The sequence below is a fragment of the Teleopsis dalmanni genome, chromosome 2 (assembly GCF_002237135.1).
Source record: "Teleopsis dalmanni isolate 2A chromosome 2, ASM223713v2, whole genome shotgun sequence".
Classification (NCBI taxonomy): domain Eukaryota; kingdom Metazoa; phylum Arthropoda; class Insecta; order Diptera; family Diopsidae; genus Teleopsis; species Teleopsis dalmanni.
In genome coordinates, this window is record NC_051847.1 from 206,046,683 (window position 1) to 206,062,310 (window position 15,628).

General features: G+C 29.4%; 2 protein-coding genes across 2 annotated transcripts in view; one reads left to right on the top strand and one right to left on the bottom strand.

Moving 5' to 3' along the window:
* LOC119673899 overlaps nucleotides 1–15,628 on the bottom strand; it is a 98,926-nt gene that overhangs the window by 30,038 nt on the left and 53,260 nt on the right. Inside the window, exon 3 of the mRNA XM_038085005.1 lies at nucleotides 13,248–13,302. The gene's annotated coding sequence lies outside the window, so the exon portion shown is untranslated. The remainder of the gene's footprint in view (nucleotides 1–13,247; nucleotides 13,303–15,628) is intronic.
* Nucleotides 11,013–13,147, top strand: LOC119673900 (membrane metallo-endopeptidase-like 1). Its single transcript, XM_038085006.1, has one exon. It carries the CDS (start codon nucleotides 11,086–11,088, stop codon nucleotides 13,105–13,107), a length of 2,022 nt encoding a protein of 673 aa, XP_037940934.1. The 5' UTR covers nucleotides 11,013–11,085; the 3' UTR covers nucleotides 13,108–13,147.

The window sequence follows — 15,628 nt, forward strand, 5'->3', positions numbered from 1 at the left end:
AGGGTAAAAAACGCACAACGCGTTTCTTAAATTAAATCCATATTAGAATCACGTGTCTTGAATATTAGCTTCAAAAAAAACTAATGCCTTCGTATATAATAACAATAATTTGATTATTTTTATTTATTTACATTGTGACCGAAAGGTTTTCGGAAATTCTCATTTAAAATTCGCGCGCTGTATATTTTTCGATATTTTAAGTTTATGTAGTTTGGCAGCAATTAAGGACAATTACTATGCCAAAAATGAGCGCGATCTGTCAGACAGTTCGTTTACGGCAGCTGTTGAAACCAGTTCACCTCAGTAGTGCGTTGCGAAAAAAACAATGGAAAAAAATATTGAACAAAGAGTTTGCATCAAATTTTGTGTTTCGAACGAAATTTCGTGTGCAGAATCGTTGCGAATGCTACAAAAGGCTTATGGGGAATCAGTTTTATCGAAAACTCAAGTTTATGAGTGGTACAAAGCCTTTCAGGACGGTCGTACGACCGTCGAAGACATGCCGCGTTCTGGACGACCTTCGACCTCTACCCCCGACGAAAACATTGAAAAGGCAAAGGAAATCGTGTTCCAAAATCCTCATGTGAGTGTTAGAGAGATAGCACGAGAGCTAGGCATCGGTCGTGAGATGGCTCGTTTGATTTTGGTGGAAAATTTGTGTATGCGACGTGTCAACGCTCGGCTTGTTCCGATTCACCTCAATTTGTTCCAACATTATCAACGATTTTAAGGCCAAACATTCAATAAATACCATCGAACAGCCACCGTATTCACCTGATCTTGCACCGTGTGACTTTTTCCTGTTTCCCAACCTCAAATTACCACTCAGAGGAACGCGTTTTGAATCCATAGAAGACGTAAAACAGAATTCGCAGAGGGAACTCAAAGCCATACCGGAAAGCGCCTATAAAAATGTTTTGATGATTGGAAGAAACGTTGGCATTTGTGTATCGCTTCTAATGGAGCATATTTTGAAGGAGATAAAATAAATATTGATGAAGGTTAAGAATTTTGCGTTTTATTTAAAATTTCCCGAAAACTTTTCGGTCACAATGTATAATAGCAAAAGATAGTTTAGAAAAGAAAAATATATATATAATATAACAATCTAACATAAATTATCATTTAATTTTAAAGATTATTATTATTATTGTTAGGGAATGTTGCACTGCGACCGTCGAGTCTATTGTGCCCCCTTATGGGCTTAGAGTAGGTCTTTATGCACTGTTGCGTCAATAAAAAAGTAGTATAGAACCTACTTTACAGAGTTTTATTGCCTCTTCAGTAAGAATATAAATTCCTAGGAGCCTATTTCGTATGTGCATTAGCGTAGGGCATTCTAACAGCACATGTTTGGCAGACTCCTCATTCTCTTGCATCCATAAGTATACCCAGTTTTGTGAAGTGGTTTTTTAGTCTACAGTGCCCTGTTAGGATTCCTGTGATGTTTGAAAGACTAACTAGAACATATTTATCTCTCCTAATACTAAATTGATTGAATGATATCAAAGCAAATATTTCAATTAACTCTGCCTTTTACCGACTATTAGACGTACAGAAAACATAATTGGATTAAGAATGTTTATATATTTATTAGTTGTTTCTTTTATTTTACACATAATATAAATCATTAACAAGCTACACTCAGAAAAATAATTTAGTTGATTTAACCAGATTTTAACTGAATCTCAGGTCCAAGTATTCTTAATTGACGCATCATGTTGGTTTAACCATACCATATATTGGTTTTTTATATCTTCTTTACCACATAAGCTAAGTTTTTTCTAACAAAATGATTCGGTTAATGTAACTAGTATGTAGTTAGAACATATTTTTTTTTTGATCATGTAATTCAAAAAACTGTTTTTAACACTGGTCAAACTCCTTATATACCCAGCGCAAAAAATTGGATTTTTGTTAGAACAGCTAACTTAAAAACATATTCCAAAACAGTAGAATATGCGGTGTAGAGCATTCTGTAAGCCAAAATTTACTATATATTTGTCAGTACTGACTAAATAAACTCTGAAATCACTAAATGAATCTATAACCCAACTACTCTCTTCACTGATTTCACAAAAAATTACATAAAATTAAATAAAAATATAACAAACTTAAATTTATTGCTAGTTATACATGTCTAGTACCCTATACTGACATGAGTAAAGGTATGCTAATCCTGGTTTTGATAAGACGAGTTTGGCATACTATTTAGAATGATATTTGATATTATACTAAGAGACAGGGATGTGTAATTTAATAACGTCTCAAATTTTGTTTCAGAGAATTTGAATGTTTTTTCTATTGATTTTAAGTTGAGCCTTTTAAAAAGATCTAGTGTCGGGTCTGCATCAGTATAGAGTATTTGTTATGTTCTTAGTTTTACATGTTTATAAAATGAACGACTTTGAAATTTTAGGCCGTGTGCGAGTTGAGTAAATAAATTGAGGAAAATGGTAAATTATGTCGGTATGGCAGCAAATGTGTGTATTTACCAGAATTTCGAGTTGGATTAATTAAATAAAAATTAGGTGTTACCATTGTGGAAATTTTAGAAGATGTTTAATAAATAAATAAATAAATTTGAATAAGTGCAATAAATAAATTAATAAATATTTATATAAGTGTAGTGCAAAAAATCCCTAGGAAATTTCAATTTACTTTACCTCAATTTACTTTCCAAAATATTAAAATATATATGAGTTGATATATTTGAATACTATACAGATATAAAAGTAGGTTATAAATATTAGATGCAGTGTTGTTTAGGAGTCAAAGGCATTGATTAAAATACAATGTATTTGTAATTTTCTTGAGGTGTAGGGTGTGTAAACCGCCCTTGGTATTTTGTATACCACATATTTGTATTAACAAGTGCTTTCATTTTATGTTGCCAAACATAGCGAGCAACTCTTAAATCAAAATCAAGAATGCTGTTTTATAATCACAGCTTAACTTAATTTGGATTTAAGATAATTTAGGTTGTCTCAACCTTGCCTGTTTCACAAATTGAAATTGTAAACAACAACGGGAAGAACAACAACAACTATATACCTTAAATACACAATTCCATTGTTAACTACTTGTTTCAAATTAATGACAGTTTCGTACTTAAGGCAGGCGGCAGGCAGGCAGGCAGGATAGATCGACTACTTTATTCAGACCTATATAGCCGCAGTACGATTTTGCAATTGTACGCTAAATGTGATTCATTAAGGTGCATGTTTGCATTTGTATGAGCATTAATGTATTTACAAATCGTAAATCAAATACATAACCATTTCATCTAAACTGGCACAAACATTTGCCATCCTACACAGAACACAGAACAATTCGTTTATTGGAAATTCGCAGAGTTCAACAAATGCCGTACATAAACTAAATATTAATGCGAATTTGATTGTTTTGGCTATACAAATAATCGTAAATAAAATGTTTGGCAGGATTAATGAATTCCAGTTTAAATAGTTTCCAATAAAATAGAAATATAAAAAGTTTTACTAGTACAACAAAAATGTTTTCAATTAAATGTATTTTTTCATCCAGTGCACTTTTAATCAAAATAAAAATAAAAATTTTTTTTTTTAATTTTTTTGCATTTGATATACCATGAGATTTTGATGGATGCTGGAAGTTCATTATCTGCATTTTAATTTTATTAATTAACTTAAAAATATTTCATTACTGCAATTAATGAGAAAAGAATGCTGAGGTTGAGGTACTTTGGCAAACAATGGAGCGCGAGTCATTAGTTAGCGAGGCTATGCGAGCGAGCTGTTCTTTATCAGTTAATGAGTACGAGTGACTAGAAGTAATGGAAGAATCTTTTTAAGAAAGGATGCTAGTTAAAGTAATGTAGTGTTTTGGGAAAACTGACACTGATGGCTGCGAGTACCTTTGGTTAAGTGAACTAATTTTAAACTTATTCCTGTATTTTTGACATTTTTACGATTTAATTTTTTTATAAGTGGGTGGGTGATTGTGTTTGCAAATTTGTCTCCATCAATTGAATTCTTCTTATTGGGATTAGTGTTTAATTAGAGTAATCTATTCTAAGGAAAAGTTTTGTAACTTAGTTTTTAAAAATTTTCTGGAAAGACCCTATTAGCAGATTTTCTAATATATCAATGTGTTTTTAAGATCTGTTACTTTTTTCTGGGAAAAAGTTTTGTAGCCCTTTCCTTTATATATTTCGGGGTGGTATTTATAAGTAGATATCTGTAAATGTAAGTGGTTATCAGATCACAATATATTTTGAAGATTCTGTAATCTATTTTGCAGAAAAGTCTAGAAGAGGCTATGCTGGATAGTTTCGTTTTTTATATTACTTAGTTTATTAGTAGATCTATATAAATGTTTGTGATTATGATGTACTAAGGTATTTCGAAGATCCGTGCCAGAGTATGGTTTTGGTGTGATATTCATTAAAGCAATATTATATTACAATTTACTAATAATCACATCTATGGAATTAAATTGAATTTGCTGTATATATTTTAAATCAAATCATAAATATTATATTAAATAATTTTTATTATAAATTACAAATAATTATACAATCTGTAGAAACAAATCTGAGGTTAATATCTGTCTTTACAGGACACTCGTTCATAGAACGGCACGGAGCTAGACTCGGCCTACCCTGTGGTACCTCTTGTTGTACGTGTCTATCAGCTCTTGAGGAAATGACACCAGAACACCTGATGTGTCTTTGTCCAGGTTTGGCCAGAACTTGGCTTAACTTTCTAGGGGCCCCAGTATTAGCATTAGCTAGATTCTATCTTCTACCCCCTATTACGAGGTTTTTGTGGATTCAAAACGGCTTTTTGGCTAATTGAGAAGGACTCGTCCTCTCTTCACCTCACTAACTACTGTCACTAACTACTAATAATTACATCTATGTTATTATATTGCACTTGCTGATAATATTTTAAATCAAATCAAAAATATTATGTCAAATAAATTCTGTTTATAGCTACAAAAATAAATATTCTGTTTATAGGTATATTATATTTATTTATGTAAATATTTTATCACGATTTCCAATTTGCATCCAGCATCACAGTATATACATTAGATGTTCTAATTCATGCGATAAAAGGAAAAAATGTAATAGCTAAGTAATGAAAGCCCTAATTGAGTTTGAGATATCAAAATAAATTGATTGCAACACTTTTAGTTTGTACGTGTATACATGTTAAATTTGTAGTGCTAATAAGAAGCTGGTTACCGTTTTAATAACGAAGCACTTACAGCACCCAAAGTGTGGTAAGAAAAACGTCAAAATGTATCAACGGATACAAAGGAAATGTGAATTTCATTGCGAGTAACTAAAAGATAGCTGATATACTGCTGAGTATTTTTTCGTCTCAATTTTGTTCATGCTGAAAGTAATTAAGCAGCAGGTGGTAAATTTCGTAAAAGCTGTTATGAATCTTCGTTTAATCCGTACTACTCTAATTGAAAACTCACTTCAATTTTATTTACTCAAATGATTTGTAGATTTATTACACAAGTAGAGTGAAAGCAAGCATGCTTAGTAAATATATATATACACAAAACTATATCTAACCATTTACATTTAGATATTTCACAAATGTTTGTAAAAACTTGCATTGTGGCATTAATTAAAGTTTATTCCATTCAAAGTCAAAACAAAATATAAATAGAAGAATATTTTTTGTTTTCTTTTTACTATAGACAATAGTTATTAAATTAAAACATTTGAAAAAAACAAAAAAAAAGTAACTAATATAGTTAGTCGTCATCAGATGTCAATGATTTTTATAAATTGGCATTCGTTTTTGAAATTTTTTTTAATGGAATTGTGACTTTGTAGCAGCAAGCAATTTGCATCCGCTGCATCGGCAGAAATTCCATGGCATCTGTCGATTTTATTTACTGACAATTCTTTGTTGACTGTATTAAATTGAATTGGATTAGTTCACTGAATGCTACAAAAGAGAATAACAAAATTGTAAGTTGATTGAACGTTGCTAATAGACTTATAGGAATCTGGTATAAAATTGAGAAATTATTTTTAAAGCAATTATTGAGGAACTTACATTGAACGTCACAAGCCATTACTTTTTTAAAATTGCAGCACTTATAAAAATAGCCAATTTAAGATCTACGGAATTTTAAGATTTTTTGTCATCAATTTTCTTTACAAAAATAAACGAGGAATTTTATTTAGAAAAAATCAACTAAATTTACATAAATTAAATTATTAATAAATAAAATATTACCAGAAATATATAACGTAGTATTTCTTAATCTTGAGATTTTAAAATATTTTAATGTCTCCCTTAGGTAACAAACAAAACTTCTGATCAAAAAAGAACGAGAGGTCTATTCTTGAATTCCCGCGCTTATCCAATCGGTAAATTGTTTATTTTCACGCTGGCAACACTATTATACACATTCTGTCAAAGTTTAACGCATACCGTACGATTAGTTTTTGTTTGGCGTCTATACAAAAAGTCAAAAAAAAAAATTATCGATTGGATAAGCGCGGGAATTCAAAAATTAAAAACTAAAGTTCTTTTTTTATCACAAGGTATGTATAAGTTTGAAATAAAAAAAAAACATTAAATATCTATCTTAGTATTTCTCAACTTTAAAAATTTATAATGTTCCTCCGCCTTAGGTATATACACAAGAAAACTTCTCAAAGTGAAAAATAGATAGATCAGTTCCATAATTCACATTTTCGAATGACGAAAGATGAACTGTATTCCTTTTGTTCGTAATAAACGATCATTTTCTTTTGCTCATGCACTACACTATACTCGTTTGTAACGTTTATAAAAGACAAGACATTCCGATCACCCAAAATGAACACATGAAGAATATTAGTGGGCGTATGCTCCACATTGCCTCGGTAATCGATCTCATGCAAATTTTTATCATTTTAGTTGATTTTTTTTTATATTTAAATGTAGCTTTATATATAATTTATAAGAATATATATTAATTATATATCATATACATTAATATTAAGTTCCGACATTATTACTATAATATATTTCTTTTGACCTACAATATACTACAGAATTATTTAAAATATTTAATATATCTTGTTAAGGTGGTTTTAGAATTTATTTGTCAGTTTATTTATTATCATATATATAGTTTTCAGGCTCATTCTGAGGACTTCTTGCTGCTGTTTATTGGTTTTAACTTATACCAATGTATATACCATATTGCATATTGCATAGTTATGAAAATATTAAATTCTTGTTTAATTGGCGAGGCAGTTTGTTATAGTCAATCAAAAAATTAGTTATGAAAATATATTTCAAATATATATGGTACATAAAATATATAGGAACCATCCTTTGCCATAGTCCCTATCTTTGAAATATAAGTTAGATTAAAATGTCCAAACTTTCTTCAGAAAATATAAATAAAGTTAATTAACCTTCCCCAAAAACAGATTTCACTTTGATTTAATATGCATTGTTATACCTTGTTTAAAGTAAGTTACTTGAGTAACTTTAAGATTTAGTTGTTTACATTGGCACAAGTTACTATTAGTTTATTAAAAAGGGTATTCCATTTTAGAATTACACACAACATCACAAAAATTTTGAAATAACACACTAATAAATTTCATGGAAATTAAAGTAACTAAATTCTCCTCCCCCTATCCCTACCCCTTTCCTATTTTAGTTACAGAATATCTGCCTGAACTCTAATTTTTTTGCTGTTTTTTCAGTATTTTATTTTAGCTCATAAATGTATTTATCTTATGATGGCATAAAAAAATTTTAATTAATTTTTCAGTGTTCTAAGTTAATAAAATTTAATGAAGATACTATTAGTTGTTTAACTATTGATTGCAGATACTAGTATATTTTTAGTACAAATACGTGGTTAACATTACATTGCATTTTAACCAAAGATAGATAGTTACTGACGAGTAAATCTTGAGTTATTCATTTGAATACTATTTAAAAAAAATAATCAATGATATTTTCAATTACAATAAAATACAATTTTTATTGAAGTTATATTCTTTACAAATGATTTAAACAAAGTTTTTAAATTAAATTTACTTGATAAAAGAACTAAAAAACTGTATTTCCTGAGATTTATTATTTAAGTACTTAATCTGACACTGGCATAATTAATAGCTTCTGAACATTTATTATTAATTGTAAAATGCAGTCATTGTAGTTAGTGCATATACACTGCAACTATATCAGTCAATATAGCATTTAAGTTGCTCTACAAATAAGAAAGATGAAAATATATGAAAATCAATATAAAAATATGGGTAAAAGTTTAAGGAATATTAATCACAATTTTATAAAAACGATACTTCCCACATAGCAAATAGTTTACTTATTCTGAAATAAAAAAGACAAAACGAGAACAAAGAAATTGTGTAAGAAGTCGATAATTAAGAAAGGAGATACATCACAGAGGATACTGTGTTCAAAAGCACAACACATTAATAATGAAAAGTGAACAGATCTATCAAATGGTAGAACATTAGAGTTTCTAATGAAGACAAAGAAGTACTATCACATGGATAGAAATGTCAAGACGATCTAATTGGCAATGCTATACACATTACTATGACTAAACTTTTAGTTCCAAGTATTTGCTAAACTTTCATATATGAAGTATATTAAGTTGCTATTTAAAATTAACTCTAGTGTTTTAAAAATGCACCTTAACTAAATATAATTTATGTCTTAGAAAGTATTAGTTGTCAATGTTTATGTTACGTGGCGTACGCTCACGCATTCTAACTTGATGTCTTGCCATTTGTATCTCACCGAATAAATTGCGAAATATGGCAAACAGTAAAAACAGACAAATATATTTTAATGCTGTCAGTTTAACTGATGTCAAAAAGTCAAAACAATGAAAATAATAAAACATTTTTACTATTATTACAAAAATAAACATTAAAATAAATATACAACTTAAATTTTAAATGAGTTAAGAGGTCTTAGTGTGCGTGTACAACGAACTACTTTTTCACTTGCAATTCAATTTCTCTCAAAATGATGTTATAAAAATAAAATTTTAACATGAATTCTATGGATCCAACATATATAATTCATAGCTTCCTGAAAAATTCATATAAATTGATTATTGAGTTCACATAAGAATAGTTGGAGAAGAAAATAAATTGCATGAAAATAAATTTAAAAACTTCTCTGTCACTATTATTCATCAAATAAGTTTCCATTATTCCTATAAATAATTTACAATAAAATAATATCTAAGATATTATGTGTAATCTTGGCAGTTAGAAGTTTGTACTTTTAAAATCCATCTTTGCACAAGAAGGAATCAACAAGAATTTAGAATATCAAACTAAATCCTTTACACACAATCAAACCCATAAACTAACTTAACAGAAGGAACTTAATTAAGAAGTGTAATTATGTGTTTGAGAGAAATACCTTGAGGTATATTTATAAAAATTATTTATTTGGGAATTTGAAATTATATTACATATGTAATTCATCTTCCTTACAGGTTAGGAAGACGACCATTCCCAATCGACAGTTTATTTTTAATATTACAAACGATTTTCTTTTAATTACATGAACTATAATTAGTTTTGTTAATATCATTGGCAAAGGTATCTATTAAGCTATTAATAAATTTTTAATAGATATATTAGAAACATGTCAGAGTACTCAAATCCATCAATATATTGTATATAATATGTAATCTTTAAAATAATATCTAAAGGAATTCCTCCCATTCTTAGTGCAATGATTACTAATTTAAATATATCTTTCGACTACATAACCAATCAACTAATAAGTCTAGAATCAACTGTATCAATATCAATTATAACAGTATCAAAGCTAAAAAAAACTACTAGTTACTTGGATGAAATTTTCAATTCAGCTTAGAGAACAAACCAAGACTCTACAAGACCATTCTTAAACCGATCTGCACATACCCAATTCAGCTGTGGGCTAAAGCGAGTAATTCTAAAATTGAAATATTATAAAGATTCCAGTGACTACGAATGACTACAGAAGCGACTTGATATGTGACAAACGATCAACTACACAAAGACTTAGAGATTGCTTGGATAAGAGACGAAATAAAAAAGTTAAGTTGCAGGTATATCCATACACTTGAAGTTCACTCAAATTTTCTTATCTTATCTTGGTCAGACAAGAGTGAAACAAAAAGACGACTGAGAAGAAATCATATTTTAGATCTACCTTATTGAACCTTATATAGATATGTAGTTACATGATAATCGATAAGTATAAGTTAGGAATTATATTATACCTATGCAATTAATCTGCATGTATTATAAGTTAGTGATAGGATAGTGATTAGATCTTAAACGCTTAGTATGCAACAGTTAATTTCACTGGAAGTTGATTGTTTCTGTTATGTAGTACAAGTATTAATTAAATTTGGTTATTATCGTATTGTTAGTCTAATTGGACACTCAGCATTAGAATGGAATCCACAAGGTACAAGGAATCTTGGACGGCCAAAAAGTATATGGAAAAAATGGATAAATAGGGAAACTAACAAATCATTCAGCGAGCTTAGAGCATTAGCGCGTAATAGAGTGTCTGAAAAGCATATGTGAATAGACTAAGTTCTTGAATTGTGATTATAAGTATTAGAACATGTCATAATAATAATTGTCATAAAATAATAGATTACAAATAAAATTGCAAAACAAAAAAAAATAAATAAAAGGTTGATACTACTCTATCAAATATTAATAATATTCGCATACATACTAAAGTTGAAATTTAAAATATCAACAAGTATATGGTAGGGCATGCAATTAAAAAAAATATATTGTAATCAAAATACTATAATTAAAATAAATAAACAATAAAGTAGAATAAAATTGTAAGCATACTTAATAAATTATACGGGAGAAATATGCGATAATATTCGTGTTGAAAACTGATTATGAGATTTTGCTGTTGAAATTATATTAGGAAGTTCAGACTCGGAGTACTTAATTGCAACAAAGATCAGTCTCAGATTCACACGAAATCAGCAAGTATTAAATTAAAAATAGAATACGGAAAGTTAAGTTTATAATTGTGTAAAAATATTGAGATAACAATGCAACTATGTCAAAATAAACGCTTCGAATTATGCTATATGCTATTAGTGTCGGTGTTATTGATACAATTAAAGACAATACTTACGGCTGCAGATGTACACAATGATACATATTTTCAAAAAGTTATGGCAAACTTAAATACCACCGTGAATCCATGTGAAGATTTCTATGAATATGCTTGCGGAAACTGGATATCACACTATTTGTCAGAAGAATATTTGGATATGCCTGGTTATATGGACTATAAGACCAACGAGCAATTGATAGAGATTCTGTTAGCAAATAGTAATAAAACTGGTATCTATGAGCAAATATGGAATTACTATCAATCTTGTGTGCAACTAAAGGATCCAGTATTAAATTATTATTTAAAAAAGGTACAAAAAGAGTTAAATTTCGAGTGGCCAATATTTCGAAAGGACTGGCATAAATCATGGGCAAATGAAACTGATTTTGACTGGTTGCACACTATAGCTGCTTTGAGATCTTATGGATTGAATGGCATATTTTTATCTAATAATGTTAATGTGCAACTAAAAAATGGTAGTCATTACTTAATGGAAATACACCAGCATCAATCAAAATATGTATTACAAAAAGAGAATGTGGCAGAAATTTTTCAAAATTTTGGTATGACGAAAGATGAGAGCAATAATATAACTGAGAGGGTTATGTTACTAGAAGAGCAAATGAAGAATTTAACAGTGTTGGATTATGTTAATGGAAGTCATGAGGAAATCAATTATGAGAACATTTTTAAGGAATTCAGTATTAAAGAGTTAATTGAAGAGGCACCTAATATTGATTGGCAGAAATATTTTGAAACAGTTTTAGGACGTACTGTAAATGTGAACAAAGAAATTGTGCAAACATTTACATTGAATTTTGATTATATTGACAACTTGTTGGGTACTTTAAATAGTACCACAAACGAAACCATTGCTTATTATATTATGCTTAAGTTTATGTATCAAATAGAACCAGAACTGCCACTTGTCACAAATAGATCTATACGTTGCATACGACATCTTAGAGGTATGATGCCACTTGGTATGAATTATTTGTACGAGGAGTATTTGTATAAAAACAAACGCGAATCCACCGATGCAGCACTTTCTGAGATATTCGAGAAATTGCGTTATAATTTCGAACTTATTGTAAATGAAAATTATTTAGGTTTAAATGAGGAAGAGAAAAACTATGTATTAAGAAAGCTCAGAAATATAAAACTAAAGATTGGTAACATACCAAAAGATATGAGCCTGGAGTTCGTGCAACAGTATTATAAAAATATACAGAATAATATCAGTGATTTCTATGGCAATCATTTGCAATTGTTGAAGTTTAACACGCGACAGCAGCAAGAAAAACTGAAAAATGTGGTAACACCAGATGGCAAAGTTTTCTATTTGCTTGATATTGGCACTGCCGTTTCTTCCTCACCAGTTAAAATATTTGATAATATCGTTTTGGTACCTTATGGTTATCTGCAACTGCCCTTTTTTAAGCACGACTTAAGTGACATATATAAATATTCACTTTTTGGTTTCATATTAGCACACGAAATTATGCACACTTTTGATCTATTTCAGATAGTTTACGATGAACATTCTAATTATAATAGTATGGGCGTGGCAGTAGCGCAGCACTATGCACAGCACATCAATTGCTTGCCACGAAGCACTTTAGATATTTTATCAGAAAATATTGCAGATGTGGCAGGCATACGCTTAGCCTATCGTACGTACTTCGATGATGTAGTTAATGATTCACAGCTCGATAATCAATTCGCTACCAACAATTTCACCAGCCAACAATTATTTTTCATTAACTCAGTGCAACTTTTGTGTGCAAATATCAACAAAATTTCCAGCTTTGACATTAAATCGCTGCATTTGGAACATGACATGGACGACGTACGTGCGCGACGGAATTGGCCAAATTTCGAGCAATTTGCGGTGGCTTTCGGTTGTGCTAACGATACAAATTTACATCCTGCAAATGTCTGTCGTTTGTGGTGATAATGCAATTTTGTTCAATAAATTTTTTATAACTAACGAATTTTTTATGTATGTGTTTTTATTTAGAAAGTATGAAAAATTGCTCGAGATACTTTTCCATAACGAGGAATATTAAGTTTTTTAAATTTAAATAAACTTACTTTAATATTTTAGTGCTGTATGCGATGCATTTTCAATTTACGGCAAATGTTTCTCCTAAAACGAAAATAGAAAATTATTTTTCAAATTTTTCAAATATATATTAATATATGTATATGTATACATTTTTATATTTCTAAAAACTGTATAGTGAAATTTATAAAAGAACATATAAAAATTTAACTGAAAAAATCGTAAAACGAATTGCATTTATAGGATTTTAATTTTTTATATATTTTCCTGCAAAAATTAGAAGTCTCTCTCTTTTTTAAAATGCATTTTAATTAATAGCAAACATTTGAAAAATTGGAATTGCAAATAAAATTTGAACTATAAAACAGTTCGAAAGGTAACATAGATTCAAAGCATCTAAATGAATTTTTTTCAATATAACAAAAAAAATATATATATTTTATTTTATATATAATAAAATGTATATATATCCAATTATTTTATTTGAGATTTAATTTTATTTCATCAGTAAATTTTTTATTAAATTTTTTTTATTCGAATTTTATCTATTTTTGAACTATCGGTTTATATGTCAAACAAGCACCTAAATCAGAAATAAATTAATTGAAATACTGTGAACTAAATAACATTTTATTAAATTTATTTTTAATAACAATATGAACACATTATTTTTAAAGTTAATTGTTTTTACCGAAAGCTACGTTTTTTATGATGACAAAGAAGCTATTTTTAAAAGTTAGAGGGATTCGAATAACAAAGAAACGACAAGTACAAAAATTTAGTTAATTTATTGAAATTTGACTGATTATACAACGCTGTTTCGAGTATTGTCACGAACTCAACATCAATAGTCTTAGTAAATATTCGAATTTATTTTTAATTCGTTTATAGTTCGTATGTAATATGTTTGGACTGCAAGTGCCAGGCTTAGAACTCCTGTCTGTCAAATTAGAAGTGTTGACTAATCGTGTTTTTCCACATAAGTAGCCACGGCTGCACAAAGTTTCAATATTCTAGTTCCAGGTTTTTTCGTCACTTTTTACTTTTAAAGTGACACAAAAGCACTTTCCATGCTTTAAATCAGAACGAGCTTAAAAACACATTATCATTCGGCTTATACAAGTACTAAAAGGACTTGAAATATATTCTCTTTATATGCTATGTGAGGTATTTGTTGCTAACAACACGATAAATATTTATAACCGTTACCAAAAACATCCATGCTTACGAAAATATCCTACATATCATCTGAATTGGAATACTTGTCTCAATTGCGCATTAAATAAAGTAACTAGAGTCATTTAGATAAGTTTATACGTTATGTTTTTTGCTTAACAGTTTTATGAATCCGTTACCAGATGCTGAGACCTATTTGTGTAACATTAGAGATTATAATTACTACTTAAAGGTAAATACAGCTTTTATATAAACTCTTAACAAATTTATTAAAAGCAGCAGCAACTCTTATTGGCATTGTTAACAGTGAATATGCCTGATCAGATTAATTTCATAATTAAGACATTTTATAGTTTTCTCAAGTATTTATTCAGGTTTCTTTGACATAGCAACATCGAAGTGTACGAGAAAGCTAACAGTTTAGCAGGGTGCTTTCCTGGATGTATCCCTGGCGATACCGATTTATATCACCTTCGATACCAACAAGAGCAGTGCTTACCTTCACCTTCTTCAGCTTGCCAACAACAGATGGAAGGCACGTGTGTAATTTCGAGGATAATATCTTGGGAACTCATCAAAAGAAACCGCGTGAACACTGTAAGGCTTATTGCAGTTTTTTTCAGTCAGTGGTTTATAGAAACCCACGCAGGGAAATTCCCCACTGCAGAAGTTGTGGAAATCTGTAGAAAAAAGAAACCATAAAACACTTTGGCGTCTTTGAGGAAGCCACTTTTTTCACAGTTTATTAGACTGTTTATCGGTAAAGACGAAAGACCTATTAAATGATCTAAATTTGACGTAATGGATTCAGGCTATACTCCTCTATATCAGGTGTTTTTGCGGGTACTGTTGTAGCAAAACAGCGAAAAATCGCTAATTGAGGTATATGGAAGCTATTTGATGGCTTGCCACTGCCATCAACCAACTTATTCAGGTATCAACAAAAATGCATTTCAAATCGATAAGAAATTACTTTAATCTTCGTCAGCAATTCCCTTTGCATTAAGAAATTAACAAAAACATTTACTTTGGATTTGGACATGGTTTACTTACTTAGATTATCTAATGGCTCACTATCGTTTAAGATATCATTTACACAATCATTTTTTTTTTTCATATTCTTATTATGTCTAGTTCTATTAAATTTTAATTCGACTAATGCTCTCTTCCATGGCTTTTCTCACTTTTTGATTACGGATATCATGTTTCTAAAAGAATTCGGCTTAAAACTACC

Excerpts from the sequence above, each read along its gene's own strand:
- LOC119673900 (XM_038085006.1), top strand. The coding sequence starts at position 11,086 with ATGCAACTATGTCAAAATAAACGCTTCGAATTATGCTATATGCTATTA.